The 22,827-nt window shown below is 32.1% G+C and overlaps 1 protein-coding gene across 1 annotated transcript in view; it reads left to right on the top strand.

The window, feature by feature from the left end:
- Nucleotides 1–22,827, top strand: part of SP2353 (EGF like, fibronectin type III and laminin G domains protein pikachurin) — a 136,055-nt gene that overhangs the window by 99,732 nt on the left and 13,496 nt on the right. Inside the window, exons 8-9 of the mRNA XM_090114968.1 lie at nucleotides 6,202–6,379; nucleotides 20,048–20,445. Of these exons, the coding sequence (XP_089971094.1) occupies nucleotides 6,202–6,379; nucleotides 20,048–20,445 (576 nt within the window). The remainder of the gene's footprint in view (nucleotides 1–6,201; nucleotides 6,380–20,047; nucleotides 20,446–22,827) is intronic.

The following is a 22,827-nucleotide window of genomic DNA, read 5'->3' as shown; positions in this document are numbered from 1 at the left end:
AGTTGGCCACGTATAATTTTATTTAGAAATATTAATTCCAATATTTTTCGGCGATCTGACAGTTTTACTTGTTTAAAATAAGATAATCTTTCCTCATAAGTATGAAGCGTTTTGTTTAGATGAAACCGATATGAAAGTATTCTCATAAATTTGATTTGAATTTTTTCTATATTTTTTATATGAATCAAATAAAAGGGGGACCAAATCATACTTGCATATTCCAATTTGCTACGAATGAGAGAGTTAAAAAGACAAATATAAGATTTAGGATTCCGGAAACCCTTACATGAACGTAAAATAAACCCTAGTAATCTGTTACATGATTTATAAATATGTGTATAATGGTCCAAAAATGAGAGTTTGCTATCAAGGATAATTCCTAAATCACGTACGTTTGACTTCCATATCAGATTTTTAGCATTTATAGAGTAATTATATTTTATTTTTACCGTCGTAGTACCAAATTCCATAACATAGCATTTATCTACATTAAGAAACATAGCATTTGTATCACACCAATCTTTTAATTTATTCAAATCATTTTGCAGTTCAATGCAGTCATTTATAGTGAAAATTTTTCTAAATATTTTTAAATCATCAGCATAAAGTAAACAATTTGATGATAAATTATTGCACAAATCATTTATAAAAATCACAAATAATAAAGGGCCCAGATTTGAGCCCTGAGGAACACCCGATAGTACAGATATAGGACGAGAATAACTTCCAAGTATTCTTACTATCTGAGATCTATTTAATATATATGAAGAGAGCCAGCGCAGCAAATTACCGCGGATTCCCTCGCAGAATAGTTTACCAAGTAGTTTCCTATGATTAACCTTATCGAAGGCTTTCCTGAAGTCTGTATATATAGAATGGACTTGTACTTGACTATTTAACGCCCCATGAATAAAATTTGTATATTCTAAAAGATTCGTCGTTGTAGATTTTTGTTTCACAAAGCCGTGTTGTGTCGTGCTAATAGCCGGTTTAATAAAAAAGAATAAATGATCATACACTAAAGCCTCTAATATTTTTGAAAAACATGAAAGAATGCTAATTGGTCTATAATTTTCACAGCTAGTTACATCACCATCCTTATGCACAGGTACTACGTGAGCAGTTTTCCAGATAGTCGGAAATTTACCTTGATTTATTGAGAGGTTATAAATAATGTAAAGAGGTTCAACAAGACCTTGCATGCACTCCTTTATAAATAAAGGGGATATGCGGTCAGGACCTGGACCCTTATTAATATCAACATTTTTAAGATGTTGTTTTATGCTTAGTTTATCTATTTGAATATCGTGCAATGTAAAATTAGACCTATCGACACTATCAACTTCTAATATATGATTATCTGATGAGTCTTTTTCCCAGACAGATGAAAAGAACTCTGCGAACATATTACTTATTTCAATATCTGTATGTGCTGAACGATTACCCAGAGTAAGCGTGGGAGGAACGGACGAAGCGCGTTTTTTGTTTTTAATGTAAGACCAAAAAAGTTTTGTAGATTGGGGTAAAGATTCTTCTATTGATTTCTTATAGTTACGTTCACACGTTCTGATAAGGCGTTTTGCTCGCTTGCGTAAAAGAGAAAAAGTATCATAGTCCCGTGGATTACCGAATATTCTAAATTTTGTGTGATATTTTTCTTTTTCTCTCAGACATTTCTTAAGGGCGTTACTGAACCAAACAGGAGTTTGTGCGTTTCCGTGAACATTGCATCTTTTATAAGGTGTATTATTTTCAATTACAATATAAAGTAGCTCATAAAATTTATTTACATATTCGTCCACATCGATAAAGCCTTTAAATTCATTATTCCAATTTATATTATTCAAAAATTTCTTGCATTCTGTAAAATTACACTTTCTAAAATTAAAAGAATCAGATATCTTGTAATTAGACTTACGTTTTTTAGGTGTAGAAATATATACCTTAAAAGGAGGATGATGTCTATCTTCGTTTATTAAAGGATCTACATTTTCTGTTTTTAGTCCCATAATATTCGTAAGGAAAAGATCTAGTACTCTATTATTTACGTTAACTATTTTGTTTAATTGATGTAAGCTGCCTATAGACATTATATCAACAAGAGCCTTAGCCTTATGAGATAGAGATCCTTGCATAAAATTTAAATTGTGACTCCAGTCTATTTCTGGAATATTAAAATCACCAATAATTATAACCTGCTTATCATTTTCAGTGAGTACCTGTGTACATGTTTCAAAATAGTGTTCATAGATTTGCTTAGGTATATCAGGTGGGAGATAAACTAAACCAACAATGATTTCAGTAACATTACCTATTCTAAGAGATAGCCAAATGTCCTCTGCAGAGCTCTCCCAGGTCTGGTGACGCACAGCGGGTATCTCTTTTTTAACCGCTATTAAAACCCCACCGCCGTCCACCTTTCTACATTGTGACGTATAGCGATCTCTACGGAAGACGGTATACCTATTGTCAAACAACTCACTATCGCAAATACCTTCATTTAGATTTGTTTCACAAAAGCATATAACATCATAGTTCTCTATTAAAATTTGAGAGAAAATCTCGTTAGTTTTACTTCTTATTCTATTTACGTTTTGATAGTACATTAAAAGATCCATTACTAATTTAAATAGTTAATACAATACTTAAATACCGATCAGAGTAACATTGATAAAAAAAAAAAAAAATATACATATATAATTAATTACGCAATTTATCAAGTGATTGTGTATTTTTAACATAAATGACACCAGAGTTATCATTCTTTCGTAAATATATCTTAGAATATTTAACCCAAGCATATTTGAATCCACATTCCTTTTTAAACGCACGAGTTTCTGCATATAATAACTTCTGTTCTGGAGACAAATGTTCGTTTACATAGACTCTTGAGGATTCGCCTACGATGCCAAGTAGTGAAGAACATAATAAGTCTTGGGGATGTGTATTATTATATCTTTTAACAGCAGATATAAGATTGTCTCTATGGCGCGGTGAAGGTAGAGTAACTATGATATTGCGAGGTCTAGTAGACTTGCTATCCATTTTTGCAACACGGCGGCAAGAAACAATGTCAGAATCATTTATAGATACGGATACTGTTTGACACAATTTTGTAAAAATTTTTACTAAATTTTCATTTTTGCGCTCCGGAACTGATTGAATTTCGATATTTTGACTGCGTGTTAGTTTATCAGAATCATTTATTTTCTTTTTGAGAAAAGCTACTTCCTTTTGCATTTCGATGACACCCAATTCTAGGGTATTAATAGACTTATTTATGTTCTTTATAGATGTCTTAAGCTCCAATTGTTCATTTTGCAGCAAATCTGTAGTTGCAGTAAAATCTTGTTTCAAACGTTCGATCTCTCCAAATATTTCCTTTCTCAAAACATCCTGTAAGCTTTCGCGTAATTCCCGTATTTTAATATCCAATGTATTATTTAAAATTTCTTGAATGCGGTCGAAAGACATAGATTCAGTATTAATAGGACTTTGGAATTCATCACTTATTTGTATATTTTTATTCGGTGGAGAAACAGAGCATGCCGCGTCTGACTGTCCAGACATGCAAGGAGAACATAACCATTTAGATCTAGGCTGATCTTGCCCAATTTTTACGCAATCTGCATGATATTGATGACTGCAAGAACTGCATTTTATTCTTTTTTGAGTAACGAGTATGCTTATTTTACATTTAGAGCATAATACCATCTTGGCGTGAAAGTTAATTATTTATGGGGTATATTCAATTTAATATGCAATCAGATGATGAAAACAGAATTTAAATTTAACAGTTAAAAAAAAATATATAAGTTGAAAAAACTTCCCAAATTATTTTTTATAGTTTATCTGTACTATAATATATTTATTATCTGTTTAATTTGTTGTGATCTATGGTGATTGATGCGGTTTTGTTATTATCTGTGCTGTTTAACTTGACAGTTGTCAATAGAGGGTGCAGACCAATATGACACTTAATCACAAGTGAAGTCATTCAAAACTGGGCGAATATTGCTTAATAATATATCTTTGTAACGTAAAAATCATCACTTGAAGTTATTTTTAACTGCCCGCACAATTCAAAATAATAATGTTCCAACACAAGTTAAAACTGTTATTTTCACGTTAATAACACATTTATTCAATATAATGTTCACTTGTAAACAATTAATGTCCACTTCACTGTTAAGTTTTCACAACTTTATCAATGTTCTTTGAAAATAACTCACTAAAAATCAATATTAATTGAGACTCAAAGCAAGTAAGTATTACGGTTTTGACAACATCTTATATTCCAAATAGATCACATGTCAACAGTATAAAATAATTAATTATTGAAATTGTGAAACAAAATAAGTGGTAAACCTATATTCTGTACTGTAAAATAAAATGAAATATTTGGACAATGTGTGACTGCCAACCCGCACTTGGCCAGCATGTTGGATTGTGGCCTAAACAATGATAAAAGGTCTATATGTTGCTTATTTACCTATATGGGACAAACAATGATGACAATAAGCTTATAATAGCGATCGAAAAAAAAATAGAGTCATAGTTACCATGAATTTTAAGTAACAAAACACGCGCATAAGAGCCACTCCGAACTAAAAATACTGATATACTACCTAATTTAAAATGACTTACAATTTGACACAAATTAAAACGGAATGGTTTATATTTATAATAATGCATTTCATTATTTTAACAAAACCTTATGTCTGTTAACGTTTTCACATTAATATTTGAAAATACCTCATAAAACCGCTATTAAATCATCGTAAATAATAACTGCATTTAGCAAGAACTCCCGAGAGAAGTATAGAGTAATATAGTTTCTTCATCTCAGAGGGATCTTAATTAATCCCAAGTATTAGTAGAGTAATGCATCTTTTTAATTAAAGCGTCTTGTTTAAACAGGCGTCTCAGGGCGGCCGTATTTCTCCTTACTTTGAACATTTCTTGAGTGAAACATACGTTTATATTGCTGTGCGTGTATTTTGTGCGTGTTAATCTAAAAAGTACCCTATATATTAGTGATTACAGTTGGTTTTGCATTAATTTGTGTCTCGATTGGTATAACTGTTTGTGAATGGCCTTTTGAAATTATAATATGTATTAGATGCGGAATGAACTCTGGTAAAAACAGTTGTTTATCTCCAAGTATTTTTAAAGGTGACTCTCGTTCTTGTCACGTATATCAAAGTGAAACGAAACATAGGTAGTAACTAGTAAGTAATATGTAGGTTTATGTCCTCACTAAATTAAATGTAACCTCAAGTTTTATAAATGAAAATATGAAATAATTTCCATATCTCAAAGCATCCTCTATAATGAGATAACGTTAAAACCTCAAACATTTAACAAAAATGTCTCTGCTCAAAGCTTCATTTTCTAGATAAGGAATAGCGGAGACTAAACAAATTCAGCAAAAATTCGAACATCGAGATATCTCGAAAACAACTCATTTCATATTCACGGAGTTGAAATAAAAATTCTAAGTTAAATGGGCGACTAACTTTCTGATGTTGACGGGAAATTCCAACGTGATCGGATACGAAACGATTTCATGTTGGATCTGTATTTGCTTTGCAATTATTGACCTGAAAGTTGTTTTATGTGTAGATTACAATGTGCAATGAAAAAGTATATAAACTCCTTGCATTTCTACTGCAGAATTGTGTATCTGGGTTATGTTTAAATATACAGACTATATAAATAAGTGGAATCTTCGGTAAAAGTAGGTATGTCTATTTGCCTGTTCAATCTGTTATTAACTACTAAATGAAGAGAGAAGAAAGAAAGGTTTAAAATATCGTAACAATAATTAAAAAAATATATATAATTGAATTTTAGTATATTTTATCTAATCTCAAACACATATATCACAACCGATGTTTATCTGTTTGCATGCATTTTTACCTATTTATTGAAGTGAAACTTCTTTAGGAGCGTTGAGAGTAAAATTTCGAGGTATGATGGCAATACCGTGACATTATGGAGTAAGGCGAAGATTTTGTTTTTTTTTTTTCAATCTTGCCGAAGAAATTACACTTCTGACACGTGTGCTCGGCACACACAGTCTTTTATATTATGTAATAACTAAAATAAATAACATCAACATATTAAAGTATAATGTTAATATGTTGATGTTATTTGCAAGTTATAAACATATCTTTATAATTATATTTCATTTCCCAGGGCCTCTTCTCGCGTATGACATTCCGCGAACCAGTCTGGGTGGGTGGGGCTGGTAACACCACGGGGCTACAGAACAAACTCGGTTTAACTGAAGGTTTACTGGGATGTGTGGACTTCTTGAGGATTAATGGGGATACGTACAGACTTGTTAAGGATGCGGTCTCTATGTTGGATATCAGTAAGTATTGTAGATTTGGGAATTTTAGTTGTGTATTGAGTTTGGTTTAAGTCATAAGTGTACAGGTAAGATATTGTGTTAAGGAATGAATTGATTCCTTAAAGCTTTAACTAAACGAATAAGCTAGGTTTTGGAGGGTCTACTTCTTTCAATTTCATCTTAGCTGATTATGAAACTCACTTCGAATATGAATACGACTGTATTAAATTAATTTCATATTTAATGATAATTCCATAAACATGCTATCATAAATATCGAACAATTTTCAAAGAAATAGCGAAATAATTTTCCGAACCATTTTAACTTTTCTAAAAATTTTCAACTCGGTAAAATTTTCGAGCTGGGAAATGTAAATCGTTGTCCAACTCCTTTGAGAGACCCTAAATGATATTTCCAATAAAAATGGGTATTTTTACTTTTATAATACTTTTTATAAAAAATTTAAAGTGCTAGTTGGGATGTAATTACTAAGTACATCGGTAATGAAGCTTAGGATGGTTTTTAAGATCTCATAATAGTGTGGCTTTTATAAATAGATTATACATATTTTTAAATATTTTTAAAAATATAATGTTTTCTTTCATTTAAGAACTAGCTGTTGCCCGCGACTTCGTCCGCGATTAGGTCGTTTTTCGTCATTCGTCGTTTAAAAAAATACGTGACACTTTATTTTTGAATGTTCTTAATTGTCTCTTATAAAATTTAACTAAATTAAAATTGAACACTGATAAGAAAATCTTAAAATCGGAGGAAATCGAAAATCTGAGGAAAACATGAATGAATGTGATTTAAATTCTACATTACTTAGTATTTCAAATAATAATCTAAATTAAATGTAGATTAACAGTTTGAGCGCACCGTTATAGAATATATTGTACCTAAGTATTAAATTACGTTAGTTTACATAGTAACAAAACAAAAACACGATGACTTTCTTTCGCGCTGGGTACCACAAACTAAGCATGTTAATGGTACGTGGCCCGCGTCACTTGACCCCCCGCGAGTTCCCCTCCGTTGCTATGCGAAAATACATTCGTCGCCCTGCTGTAGAAAAAATTGTAATACTGTGGCCTGGGCGTTATAACACGCCCAGGAAGTTCCTGAGTGCCGATAGACGTCCGTCTATCGGCATTTATAACAATTTTATATTAATATCACCATTCACCATCTTGAGGAAAAGCTTCTAATGTCGATTTAAAACTGCATACATACGAATTAACCTGATGAAACATGTTCTAAAATTGTCCTTACTCCACTTTAAAGCATTACAAAAATAACATACTACGTTAATATCGCCTATACAGAAGATGATCTGTAATCAATTGTGAGGTTATAAGCAAACCCACTTTTATATTTGTCGGACCCCACCACCGAATTCGTAGATTGATCTTCTATGTTTACCTCTAATCTAAGTCATTAAGACTATGTCGAAATCTGTCTGCAGTAAGAGGGGCCTCTCGCTATTCGTCCGTTTCCAGAGACCGAATAGTTTCAATTCTTAATCTTTCATTAAACAAACTTATTAATCGTTTTTGTCTCAATTAATTGTAATATTCGCGTCCTTACTCTAGTCATTGCTTATGCTCATGTTCATCTTCAAGAGATCGAATAATATTATGGTGCACCCTATCATTTGTCAAACGGTCTTCATATTGAGTAAAAGTTTCAGATTCTCGAGATAAAATATGACGGCCGTGATCAGCTGTGAGACATTATACCCTCTCAGTGAAGGTTTCGGTCTCACGGGATAGTACATGCCGTTCGCGGTCAGCTGTGAGCCGCAATTCTCGTTGTGAAGCGGTTTCAGGTTCTCGGCATAACACATGTTGTTTTCGGCCTATAGTAAGCCTCTTACCTCTAACGATTCTTGAGAACTCTTATTTCTCATTTTCTTAGCTTTGCTCGATTTTCGAGATAAAGATTTTTTAGGTGGCACTGATACATGAAAATAAAAATTGAGTTGAAACGGACTGAGAGTGTTATAGACAAATATAATCAGAAAGCTTCGAACTCCTAAGCTATCGGAAGTTACACGTGTTATTGTGAGTCAACCATAAAAGATATACATTTATGATGTCGGGAGATATTTTTTATATAATAAGGAGAACATTTCTTTCATACAATATGATTTCTGTGTAGCTGTAACTCTACTTTTACTGCTCTGCTCAGGAATATGTAAAATAATTGTACCAAGTTTCGTTTAAATCCGTCGAGTAGTTTTTGTTTCTATAACGGTTATACGGACAGACAGACGGACAAAAATTTTACTGTTTGCTTCGTTGGCATCAGTGTCGATCCCTAATCACCCCGTGATAGTTATTTAGGAAATATATTTCATGTACAGATTTAATATAAGTATACATAATATATTTAGATTCCAATTTCCATGTAACGTTAAATTCGACTATACAATAACTAACAGACAACGCAGGTTACTCTCGTTTCCGTAAGTTGAGGCGGCTACATATTCGGTCCTCATAACATCACTTTTAGTGAACGAAACGACAGCGCGGTTTAATTCGATGCCAATACCATCAGAAAAAAGGAAATATTTTTAATTGTGAAAAAATATTATGATTTACACTATTAACACTATTTTAATATAAAATATATGGCTGTGAGTGTGTAAAAATAAATCCAGCTAGTTTCACATCACACTTATGTTTATAATTAGCTATACGACATGAAAATATACATATTAATTACCAAGCAATAATCATACAGGTAAATACTGAACAAAAGTATTAACAGTCAAAGTTTATTTTTACTAACATTTAACAACATGTAAATGATGAAGAAATAATAATTATTATCAACGAATTAACCTTTTCTATTCTTAACACAGCACATTTTTTAAATTATCTTGCTCAACTCTGCTCAAAAATTTGAGGGTTTTGTTGGAACTTTAGACCGGGAGATACTGACACAAAATTTCGAGTCATTTGTAACAAGGATGGCGGTTCTACAGGGGTCTTAGTACGCAATGACAAAAAGAAAAATGATGGTGTGAACGCTGGTACCGGTGGCTTAGTCGCGTGGGCGTTTGTCGAACTCGTCGGAAAAATAGCGAAAGTCAAACGATTTGTAACACAAAAATTTTAGAATTTACCGATAGCCCATAAGGCGGTAGTGTCATGCCATACTTTTCCGGTGTGACTTACAGCCCGACATACCGACGCGAATGTGTTTATTTAAATAAAACAATCATTCAACCATTTGTACCAGGCTAACTTTTGCACAGGTAACTATCGTCGTGCAGCCATTTACGAAAATCGCCATGCCATACTTTTCGGACGATTCCAAATGGTCGCCATACCGCCGAAAATCTGCAAAAATTTTTTATTTCGCCAAACTTTTTGTACCAGTATTGCATTGGATTTTTGGAGAGTATTTGATAAAATGTGACCATTTTTATATTTGCCATACTTCTAGTAGGGGGAAAAAGTGCTGTCATACTTGAAAACTTAATTTATTATTAATTTATATAAGTGAAGATTTCCAACACATAGATCTTTGAAATTTTGTATTTATATTTGTTGATCCTCAAACTTACAGGAAAAATAAGTGCCATACTGTTACAAATCGTTTGACTTTCGCTATTTTCCGACGAGTTCGACTAACGCCCACGCGACTAAGCCGCCGGTACCAGCGTTCACGCCATCGTTTTTCTTTTTGTCATTGCGTACTAAGACCCCTGTAGAACCGCCATCCTGTTACAAATGACTCGAAATTTTGTGTCAGTATCTCCCGGTCTATATGATATATCTAAACTACGATACAACTTGCATGCGGAAATGCTCATTACAATCTGTGAATTTAAAGAATAACTAACAACATACTATTCAATTTTATTGAGCTGATGAATATCTTTTGCCTGGAAAATCACCGCCGCCTAATAAATATACTGTGTTTTCTTATAAAATCGTAACATAATTTCTTTTATCTACTAAATTTTAATAAATAAGTTCTCTTTGTTATTTTCATCTAAAAATGAGCTTGAGCTTATATTAGGCAAAAGTATACATTAAAATTTCAGGACCGCACCTTAAATGGGGCGCTTGGAAAATATGCCTACGGGTTATTAATAGAGAAATGATACACAACAAAGTTATGTTGGTTCCATTTTATTTATAAAATATAATGAAAATGGGCAAATATAAAACATATTATGTAAAATGATTAAAAATAAATAAATGAAGCAACTACGATTCAAAGAAAACATCTTTTTCAGTGTGAAAATGCTCTATGCAATCCTGGATGATGAGTATATCATGTACTCTCATCCCAGTACGGTCGATAGCCATAACGATAAATATTATAATCAGATAACAGCAAAGTCAGAATAAAAATCATAACTTGTACAGTTGTGAGTGCAAAATTTATGTTTCATTTGGTAATAACATTTTTTTCGGTACTAAAACGTAGTACTTTGATATGTGGTTGGCTGCCCCTTCTCTCCTTCCTGAAAAATATCCTCCAAAATTACCCGAGATACTTCCAATGATTGAACCATACGTTGGACATTAACTTCAGTCAAAAATTGACGAAGCGGATGATTACTAATTTCCACTTAATCCTCGCTGCCACTATCTTCATCATCAAATCATCAATTTTCAAGTGGTGTTGTAAAATTGTCAGCAGAAATCGTCTTCCAAAGGCGATATAATTTTATGAACATAGAATCTGTAAATAAAAAATCAAAAGTTAACTGTAAATCTATAAAAAAAGCTACTTACAAATAAAATTTTATCAACAAACTACTGTTCCCAACGCACCTCAAAATCTTGTAAAAGTCAAAAAGAATTCATCATTTTATTATTTCATTCTAAAAGTGTAATATAAAACCTTTATAAAACCAATAAAAATGTTGTGTTGTTTTATGAAACCACGGTAAAAGTGAAACTTAGGGACAAAATTATCGTATTTAATTATCGTACGGTTCGACCGTCACGCGACATGCGCTACACAGACCAAAAAGTTTGAGACGATGTAATAAAAGTTTCACTTTAAAAAATCATTATAAATAATAAATACCTATAAAAGTAACAACTTACCTTTTGTGGGAACGCATGGTGAAAATTCACAAAACACGAAGATTGAATTTGATATTTTTGGTTTTATGACATTCAAATGCTTTATAAATATAAATTTATAAAGAATAGAAACATTCGATCACGAAATTATGTGGGTTCGAGTCCCGCCTCGTGATCGAATTTTTTCTATTCTTTATAAATTTATAAAACACGAAGATTTTAAAAATGTAACCAATCAACACAATCAATATTAGATTAATTGTAATATTGCTCTGAGATTGTAATGGTGTCTAGTCTGACTTAAAATAATAAACATCTACCCTCACTTTTAAAAATGTAGTGTATTCACACGAAATATAACCGCACCTTATAGGGAAGGGAAGATATGGGTTAAAGAGTTAAATAAATAACATGATTATATTTAAATTATTAATTTTCAACAGTGTTTTCAGTAGTGTTAACATGTAAATTGATTTGATTTTTACGAAATCTCATAGATGGCGCTGTTTCAGATTTGTCTTTATACTACTAAATTCATTAAACTGTTTCTCTGCCCATATTACGTAAATGACATAGTTTTTATTTTGTAAAGCTAGATAATAGCATGGCTTACTCGAAACCAACATTTAAACATGAGTCTTTAGATTGTACGCTGTCGTAGTACACGGAATATGTAAGAAAAATAAAGGTTCACAGCTCCTCCCCCGAAGGTGATATCATGATAATATGTTTAAACTATCCTCACCCGACCTCTTAGGAATATTCATGCAAAATTTGAAGTAAATCTATGCAGTACTTTTCGAGATTAGCTCGGTCAAACATACAGACAAACAGACAAACAGACAAACAGACAAACAGACAAAAATTCTAAAAACTATATTTTTGGCTTCTATATCGATTATAGATCATGGATTATGTATTCTTTTAAAAAAATATTCAATGTACAGTTTTGACTTTCCTACGATTTTATTATATGTATAGATAAATATAATTATTTATTTTATTAATAGAAATTTACTCTGACATGATTTCAGAACGATTGTTTTGTACACGACTGATTTTTATATACATTTAAACTGCTTTATCTATTTAAAGTGTGTTAAATAACATTCCAATAGTGATTTTGAGGTTAACAATATAATAGACTAGCTTTCCAAAAAAACCCGCTTTGTTGTTCCCGTGTGATTTCCGGGCTAAAACTTATCCTGTTTGTTAATTTAAGTTACCCTCTATATCTGTGCTAAACATTGTAATCGGTTAAGTGGTAATTGTGTGAAAGAGTAATAAACATACATACACATCTAATATCTAATATATATTATAAAGGCGAAAGTTTGTAAGGATGTATGGATGTATGGATGTTTGTTACTCTTTAACGTAAAAACTATTGAACCGATTACAATGAAATTTAGCACACATATAGAGGGTAACTTGGATTAACACATAGGATAGTTTTTATCCCGGAAATCCCACGGGAACGGGAACTATGCGGGTTTTCCTTTGCAAACGCGGGCGAAGCCGCGGGCGGAAATCTAGTAATCAATATATCCATCTTCATTAGTAGGAAGTTCATCCCGTTTCGATTCCTTTTTAGAAGTTAGAACCGTCGTAAAAAGGCATTATGTATGCTATTTTGTACTGAAATCCATCTGTGTAAGTTTCGCTCAAATCGGTGAATGAAGAGCTTTTTACAAAGAGTAACTATCGAGTTTCTTATTGATTATTCTCAGTAGAAGAGACGTTCGGAATTGCTTGGAAAAGTTTGTATGAATTAAAAGTTGTAGGATAAAGGAGATTTCGTTTGAATGTAATGCATTGAACATGTTTATTAAGCTTATAGCTTCTATCTTGCATAGCTTCTATCGCGGGCCTTGAGCGCGGGGACCGAATCCCGAAATTCCGTAACGAAAAAACCTCACGCTCCCCACGGGGACGGGCGCGGAGGTGTGGCTTGAAGGCATAGCATGCAATAGCTTTACCGCGGCAGTCCCCGAGTGCAACACGTCTTTTTATTTTTTCTTATAGATATTTCTATATAAGTACGATTAATAAAGAACACACAGTATTGGCAAACATCCATATGTTTTATATCTACATATTGAAGTGAATCCAAATCTACCAATCTTTCTTGAAACTACCACTTGAAACTAAAAAAACAACGTCTTTATGCATACTTAATTTGAATTTGAGCAAATTGTATGTAATTTTGCATAACTCACATTGCGAAAAAAATCGCTAGTTGAATCTAATTAAAAATAATAATCTTTTTATAACAGCATACAAGCGCAAAAAACAGCAATAAAAACTCGTAGTTTCTTTAGTAACTGCATTCAATTTATTACTCAATTTAAAAAAAATACATTGGGCATACAACTCGACTCATTAAAATTGTACACTGCATGTATACAATTATGTTGTAAAACAAGCCATTTCTGAAAAATATGCAAGAGAGTGCGCTCGTAAAGTTTGTGATAAAGGCACGGTTAATTATAAATTGTTTTGTGGTTACATAATGTAATGTTGCTTTAGAATGCTGAAGCACGTATATCAATTGATTTGAGCAATATTCTGTCAAAAGTAATTTACATATACCTACATGATAACACTATTCTACAATAAATCACAGATTTTATATCTGAAAGATATCTTGCCTAGGTGTAGAATCTATTAATATTTTATCTATTTGCACAAAGTACTTAGTGATATCATGGACGTATAAAAAAAGACGGACGGTATATCGCCTAAACATTGAGTGAAGCCTAGTAATGGCGGCGAAACATCCATGTGTGTGTGCCATGTTGCCATGGCAACAGCTGTCCTGATGACAATGGCGGCTGTATTTTTTTCTATAAATTTTGCCGTAATAATTTTGTCATTAAAACATAAAAGAAATAACTTGCTTCCTTGTGGAATGTAATCCCTTGTGTTTTGTTATTTAAAATTGTACTGTTGCGACACCATTTAACCACGCAAGACGGCATTTTAAATATTTTTTGTGAAACAGTGACGCAGTTAATCAGTCGGTAGTTCACGACGTAATGGCGGCCGACTAGCTTACTATGGTGAGAGTGTGTGCGTGTTTATTGTCTTTACACGATCGCTAGCTTACTATGGTGGCTTCACGTTGTTTGTTCGTAATACGGCGTCCGTCTTTTTTTATACGTCCATGAGTGATATATTATCAAATAATCTCAAAATAAACACAAGCGACATAAATGCATTACACTTGCATTACATTACAAAAGCAGTCGAATTTATTATCTCCTATTTTCAATAATTTGATTAAAATAGTATAAACAACTCTGTACGAAATAAAGGTAGTTTGACACATAATATATTATGGTCCCACGATAAATACAGTACCTACATACAATCAAGAATGCTAAAACTGAATCTTAACAAATACTATATTATGTATTCAGACTACAGATAGCGCTGCCTTTCAAAAACTACTTACATTTGTTACATAAATACAATAGTTTCACATCTAATATAACAATTGAAAACTTTTTGATCGGTTTAAAGTTTAAACCATATAGCTTCTGTATACTAATTGGATGTATTGTATAACTAAGAGGAACTTTTAAGCATCCGAACCTTCATTACAAAGGATTTTACAATAGGGACTGATGTTTTGTCGTCAACTATGTTAAAGTTACATATTGAAATATGAAACACATTAATCATGTAGTTCATTGGAAGTTTTAGAAATGAATATTTATGTTTGTATTTTACGGTTGAAAATAGGTACTTAACTGACGTTTATATATGTATGTATATTTATGCATGGCATGATAAATACGAGTAAATGTTAGGAAGGAGAAACATAGATATCTTTTTAACATAATAGGAATGTATATATGCTGTGATATACAGAACAACCAATTATGTTGACTGTGCTTTATAACGTAGGTATTCCACTGTTTAATTTAACATCTCGTTAAAATAAATCAATTTTAGCATTACTTTGCTTGGAAATCAAATGAAATATAATATGAATAAACAGCATTAGCATTAAATACAATCTTTTGCGGCATATTGACACATACATTTTGTAAATAAGCAGATAGTTTCTTCTCGGAAATGTTTCAATACGTAGAAATACATGAAAAATCAACAAATCGCACAAGGTTTAACAGAATAACCATATACAACCGTATACCACATTCAATCATTTTGATCTATAATATATCAATGCAATTTGTCGGACTCTATCGGGAAAATAACTTTTCTACGGAATAGAAATACGGAAGGCCGGACGAACCGACAATTTCTATTGGAAATTGACCGTTCTCTGAGAGAGTTATGGATTTGGTGCTATTCATGAAGATATTTAGGACTGATTGTTTGTAATTCAAGGAATTATTCAGAGAATATTCGTCATTGTTGGTTAAGAATTGTTTTAAAATCATTATCATAATATTTCAATTACCTATCTTTATTTTAATTGTCACAGACGACGGAGGTTTTGAATTCTTTGCGAAATAACAGAAACATAGAATTATAATCAAACTCAAACTAACACAAATATTCATTCAAACTTATTTTGAAAGGGTTTCAGCTATTTATAAGCTATTCAAGCTGTATTACATAGAAATTAGTAACCACTCGTTTTAGTAAACACACTAATTTTTCAGCTTTTTAATTATAAGTAACATTAGTATAAATAACACTAGCTTTCCGCCAGAATTTGAAATTACCATAAAGCTAAGGAAAAACGCGCGAAAAACCACGTGATAGCAGACGCATATCAAATTTTCGTATTTTCACAAGCAATACATCATCCTTGGCAAGTTTTAATATTCCCTGCGTCGTGCGTTATTTACGAGAGCCCTTGCCAGCCTCTTGATTTAAACACTTGCTGATGCCCATGTGAATATAAGTTTGACGGGATTCTCTGGGTATTTAATAGAAGCCTAATTAATATAGGTAACATAAAATAAAAAAAAAATAAAATATAAAATATACTCAACACTTCGGTCATCAGATATAGTAATAAGGGTAGAAGATACCGTTGAAAATACTACCTAACATAATATTAAAATTTATGTGTTTTATCTGTCATGACGTCAAACGCAAGAATATGAATAGGGCAATATTGAGGTTCACTTTATTGGTAAGCTTCACTTGCATGTGCCGTCATACAAGTTACGTATTTCACGCCATAGATAGTAACAGTATTTTCTTTATGAATATACAAGGAATATATATTATATCGTTGATTTTTCCTGAAATATCATTGTAATGAACGTATTAGAAGGATTATTTTTCCGACCCAAATATCGACCAATAGAATTGCTCCATTTGACGTCACGTGGTACAACCTACATGGTATTATACTGATAATTTTTTGAAAATTTTCTCTGGTCGTTGACGTCAAACTGACAGGTTGAATTCAATTGTGAAATTATTGGCCGACATTTGGGACGGAAAAATAATCCCCCGAATACCACACGAGCTTCAAAATTATCTGGCATTTCCCTCAAGGTTCCCTGCAAACAAATAAAGTCGTCAAGTTTTTTTTAACCTGAAAAAGTTGACTCCTTCATTTGTTTGCAACGAACTTATCGGAAAATACCCGATAATTTTGAAGCTCTTGTGGTATTATAAGTGAATAATGTATATAAGTTACAAAGTATTTTACGCAGTATTTTCTTTATTACTTCATAAATAACGGTGGTTTTTTCTTGCAATATCGATATGATGAACTTATTACCTACAGAAGGAATAATTTACAGTATTTTCAATTGATGAGTTTCCTTATGTGTTTCGGCCGGAAACTTTTGTAGGTTCACTAATTTATAGCGAAATAGATTTTTATTGCAGTGGTAGTTGAACCCTCATTCAAGACGTCGTTTCGCTGTTTATTACTTTTTCTTCTGCTCAGTTCATAAGGATAATGTTAAATAGAGTCACAAATAGGATTCACAGCTGACAGTAGGTATAGCAATCGTTTCATAAACGAATTCGATTTACTTCTTTAAGATTTTTATCGCAAAAATATGCTCATATTTACCAACAGTTTAGTTATCTGTCTCTAGATACAAAAATGCAATCATTTATTAAATTAGACTTCGTTAAAAACACTTTTGAATCATAAAAATACTGAAAGAAATTATTTAATAAATACATAAACACCTACGAAAGCAGACCTACGGTAAGTCAAAGCATAAAGATCGGGACTTTAAAACTAACCCTAACCCTCGGATACACCTTTACTCGTATAGAATTTAGATGACTACCTCCACATTCCACACACGCACACACACACACATTACATCATACACACGATACGCTGACAAAATACAAAATTAATTAACTTTGTTCGCCCTATCTCGTAAATTACAAAAATTACCTCCCACCTACTCAAGCTGTATTACGGCGACGCTTTGAAAATTATTTGCGTTTCTACGCTGAATTTTCTACAAGTGTTATCTCTGTAAGTGCTCAGAGCACTTGTGAAATAATTGGACGTGTAACGTTCTTTTTGATGCGATTTCGGATGTGAGCAAGACTGCCGGAATCGTGTGTAAAGTTTTGCGCGTTCCTTTTGTTCAGCTGTTTCGGCGTAGTATTCTGAGAGCAATACTGAGTGGTTGAAAACAACTTCATACAAAGGTTGTTATTTCGAAATTGAAGTAAAGTATAGTGTATAGAAAGATCTACATATTTATTTTATTTATAACTCTTTATTGCACAAACTAAAATATGACAAAAATACCATTAATACATAAGAAAGACATAGTTTGTACAAGAGGCGGCCTTATTGCTAAGCAGCAATCTCTACCAGGCAACCTGATGGAAAGGAAATGTATGAAGTTAATGGGATAGTGCAAAAAGAAGAAAAAAAAAACAATAATAATAAATAAATAAAATTATGTAAGTATCAAAGATACCTACTACATAAATACATACTACTACATAATAAATAATAATACAAATAAATAAAATACATATAAATACATACATATGCTTTGTAATAAACATATAATCTACATATCAAATTTCAATCATACCATGATGGTTTAAAGCAGTTTAAATTCCAGGGTGAAAAGTGATGGAGGTACAGAACATATAGAGCTATTCTATAATAATTATTCCACGCTAGAATTAATACTGCTTTACGACTTTATGGTAAACACCCATTCAGTAGTTTTTGCGGTATAAAAACTTACATTGATGCACCACAAATGAATATGAATAACACGTACAACAATTAAGTATAATACAAAAATTCTGTTAATAACACATAGAAATAGACTATAAAACATAATAAAAGAAAATTAATCCGCACCAAAGTTCGTTTCATATCAAATCGAAGTACATAAAACGAACTAATTATTAACTTTTAAAATATGAAAACTTTCTCATAGTTTCTTATCAGGTCGAAAAAGATCTTATAAAAGTTACACAGTTCGCAGCTAACCTCATATTAAGGGAACTTTTAATCTTAAACTTGGTAAGCTTCATTACGACCATGTTGAGTCAAGTTAATTTATAGATAGCATTATATTATCTCTACTTACTAAAGTATTTGTCGAACTTTGAAATGTGAAGTTTTACAAACGATCTTTGGCACTTTTGACAAAGGTTAAAGTAATAATTGGACGAAGATACTCCTTCAGAGAACTGCTAAGGGTTAACTCAGTTTTTGTTGAGGTAAATATAGACTTTGAAAATAATTCAGAAAGTTAGACATCAGGATCTATAGTTATAAGTTATAACTATGGTATACCACAGATAATATCTATATGAAGATACTAATATTATAAAGCTGAAGAGTTTGTTTGTTTGTTTGAACCTCTAATCTCAGGAACTACTTTTCCGATTTGAAAAATTCTTTCGGTGTTAGATAGCCCATTTATCGAAGAAGGTTGTAGGATATAAATCATCACCTTAAGACCAACAGGAGCGGAACAATGCGGGTGAAACCGCGTGGCACAGCTAGTACAACATACTTAGCAGTTAAGAAGCTTGATAAATCGGTTAGACCTTTGGAGCTACACTACAGACAATGTTAATAGATTTAAAAGAGATTTTAGATCAAAAATATATTTTATCTTATAAGGTTACGTTAATTAATGTAGTTATAGTCGAAGAAGAAGAACGATTAATGTACTACAGTGTATAGTAGCACATTGAAGTGACTAATTTGAATATGAATGAAAAAGTGTAAAGAGAAAAAAACAACAATTCCGGACATTATTTTCCAGATACATAAAAAATAGTCATCATTAAAATAAAATCGAATACACACAAAATATTTTTTTTTTTTCATATCAGAATGAGATTCTGTTTTATTTCGTACATATTGTAATTAACAGAAAAGTTTAAACCTGCATCCACGCATTAAATAAATATTTTCCATATATAAACCATCGTTTCACGAAGTATTTATTAAAAATGTACAATACAAAATTGTAGGACTCTTTTCAATATGTATTTTTATCAATACATACTACATTTAAATTTAAATTTTATTAATGGTATGGGTGTGATTTATTTTGTGCTAACTACATAATCAATATAATATCGTTTTAAAATGACTATTATAATTATTTTTTTGTATCTACACTATATTCTTAGCTCTTTTATGATATTAAAGAATATAAAAACACTATTCTCTTCCTTCTAGATGAATGTGCACCCACCCTCGCACCATGGCGACCAACAAACGAAGTGACGAGCGAAATAATACCGCACAGACACAACGAAATAGACCATGCGATATACGACATTAACGATATCGTACACTTTGAGGATAACGACCTTGTTATGCGAGACTCGAAGGACCAAAACAAGATAGACAATTCCATATTAAATTATAAAGATATGAAAAAAATAAAGTTCGATAATGATAAACGGGATGTTCGATTGTTCAATCAAAATGATGGAGGAACAAAAAGTGATGAAACAAGGGGGATGAAAGAGGATTACTGTGAGTGCCAACATGGCGGCGGGTGTGTTGGTAGCGTGTGCTTGTGCCCGCTCGGATACGCAGGGGATAAGTGCGAAATTACGCTCGATTTGAAGGTATGTAGATTTAAATTATTTTGGGGTAATATTGAAGAAATATTTATTTATTCAATTTTTCTTTCTGCGACCAATGATTTATTTTTCAGATGTTTTTTCCTTTAAAGTTTACACCAATATTCGTACCGAAAAAGTAAAGTATTTTTAAATTCATCGACGAATAAAAATTACAACTAAATGTGTTCATCAAATCCAAAACAAAACCAAAATGACTAAATTTTGGGCACAACCAAAATATTGCCTCTTAAAAGGTACTTAATAAACTTAATAACCTCACATTTTGCCCTAATCTAAGAAATTTCCAAAACAATACGCAAGTAAGATAAATGCAAGCTCTTACCCGTGGGCAAGTATCATAAATTCCCTAATGCGTTTTATAATTACATCTCTTCTAGACAAATATATCCATTGTCTTATGAAGGGAACAGAAAATACCTTCTTTGTCTTCTTTAAAGCATTTTCTAGCAAAAAATATCTCAAATAAATGTTTAACATTATTTAAATGTCCTTTTCCGTTGGTCTTCTATTATATTACGAATATAATCTGTAACGTTAAATTGAAATTTACGTGGAATAATTTATCAGTTTTTGTGCTTTGTTATTTGGTTGGTTAAATCGTATTTTTAGGCGAAATAATGACTTGATTCGGAGAAAAAGTAACATTTTTATTAAAAACAGGTTTAAAAGAATGAAATGAAATTTTCATTTATATTATTTTACGAGAAAAATAATTAAGAAATAGTCGAAGTCCTAGAAATTATTTGCTTTAACGAGTCGAGAGTTAGACTGCCTTCGCTTTGATGAGGCTTCGAGAACTGAAAACAAGAAAATGCCAGTTAATATGCAAATAAAAATAGTTGTAATTTTAATTAAATTCTATCTCTCCAATTCAATTTTCCAACGTTTTAATAGATTTGCTTAGAGTATATAAATCCTACAGACATTATCAGAGGATCTGCAATTTCATTTATTACTAGCGGTCCATCCCGGCTTCGCCCGTGGTACATATTTACGCATACTCACGTTATGCGCTTACCAACACATTTTGGGATTCATTTTGCACGCCTCATAAGCGAAGCGTTGAGGTGGGTACTACTGTCACTTCGCGCAAAACATCTGATTTTTCAAACTTAAAATGTATTTATGTATCATACATTGCACTTGTAAGATAATACATTGCACTTGTAAGATAATACATACACATACATATTAAGAAAAAACACTATTTTTAACGTTCATGATATTTTTGATGTCATTTTTTGTTATTTAAACTAGTTAAAAAACAGTTTAAAAAAGTTCTGTCTTGGACGTCCGTGTGTCTGTATGTGCGGAGGATTTTCTTGTTAACACGATACACGATATCCAAACGATTACGCATCTTTTTCACTGCTTAGAACTAGAGTAAAAAAACTTCAGGACGAAGCGTACTTAAAATACATTTTACGTTGTCAAAAATCTATTAAAACCACGCCTAAAGAGTTCTGGACGTATATTAAAGACAAACGAAATAACTCTAGTTACCCATGCAGTATGATTTTCCGTGAACGCAACCTTACTGATGGTAACGACATTTGTGAACAAATGTCGTTTTAAATGCGTTTAGTGAATTTTTTTTATCCGTTTTTCAATCCGATGATAATACTGACCCAATTACTACTGTAGACGATTTTGAGCTTGCTGATAGCCTTTGCTCAATCACAATTAAAGATCAGGAGATTATTAAGCTATTTCGGGATTTGGACTATAGAAAGGGAGCCGGGGCCGATGGCATACCGGCTGTCTTCATTAAAAACTGTGGAACTAGTCTTAGAACACCTTTACGCATACTCTTCCAACGTTCCATAACCGAAGGTATTTTTCCAGACTTATGGAAAAAGGCTTTAATTGTGCCCATACATAAAAAAGACTCGAAGAAAGATATAACTAACTATAGGGGCATATCACTACTTAATATATTTGCTAAAATGCTGGAAAAACTAGTATACCAAAAAATCTACACTCATACACTTAAATGTATTCCAACTAAACAACACGGTTTTATTAAATCACGGAACGTTACTACTAACTTATTAGACTTAACACATTACATAAATAACAACATGAGTGAAGGAGCACAGGTCGATGTAATTTACACAGATTTCGAGAAGGCATTTGATAGAGTAAGTCATAATGTTCTTATCCGTAAGCTTTATGCGGTGGGTATCAGGGGTGATCTTCTCAGATGGATAGAGTCATCAGGAACCGCAGTCAATCGGTGATTCTAGGGGGGTTTAAATCAGATTTTGTTGATATTACTTCGGGCGTCCCGCAGGGATCGCATCTCGGTCCCTTATTGTATAACATTTACTTATTCGACATTGGTAACTGCTTTGTAAATTCTAA

The sequence above is a fragment of the Colias eurytheme genome, chromosome 22 (assembly GCF_061535395.1).
Source record: "Colias eurytheme isolate Ceu_HAF_F1 chromosome 22, ilColEury1 Martin Lab GWU primary, whole genome shotgun sequence".
NCBI lineage: Eukaryota > Metazoa > Arthropoda > Insecta > Lepidoptera > Pieridae > Colias > Colias eurytheme.
This window is presented reverse-complemented; position numbering and strand designations above follow the sequence as displayed.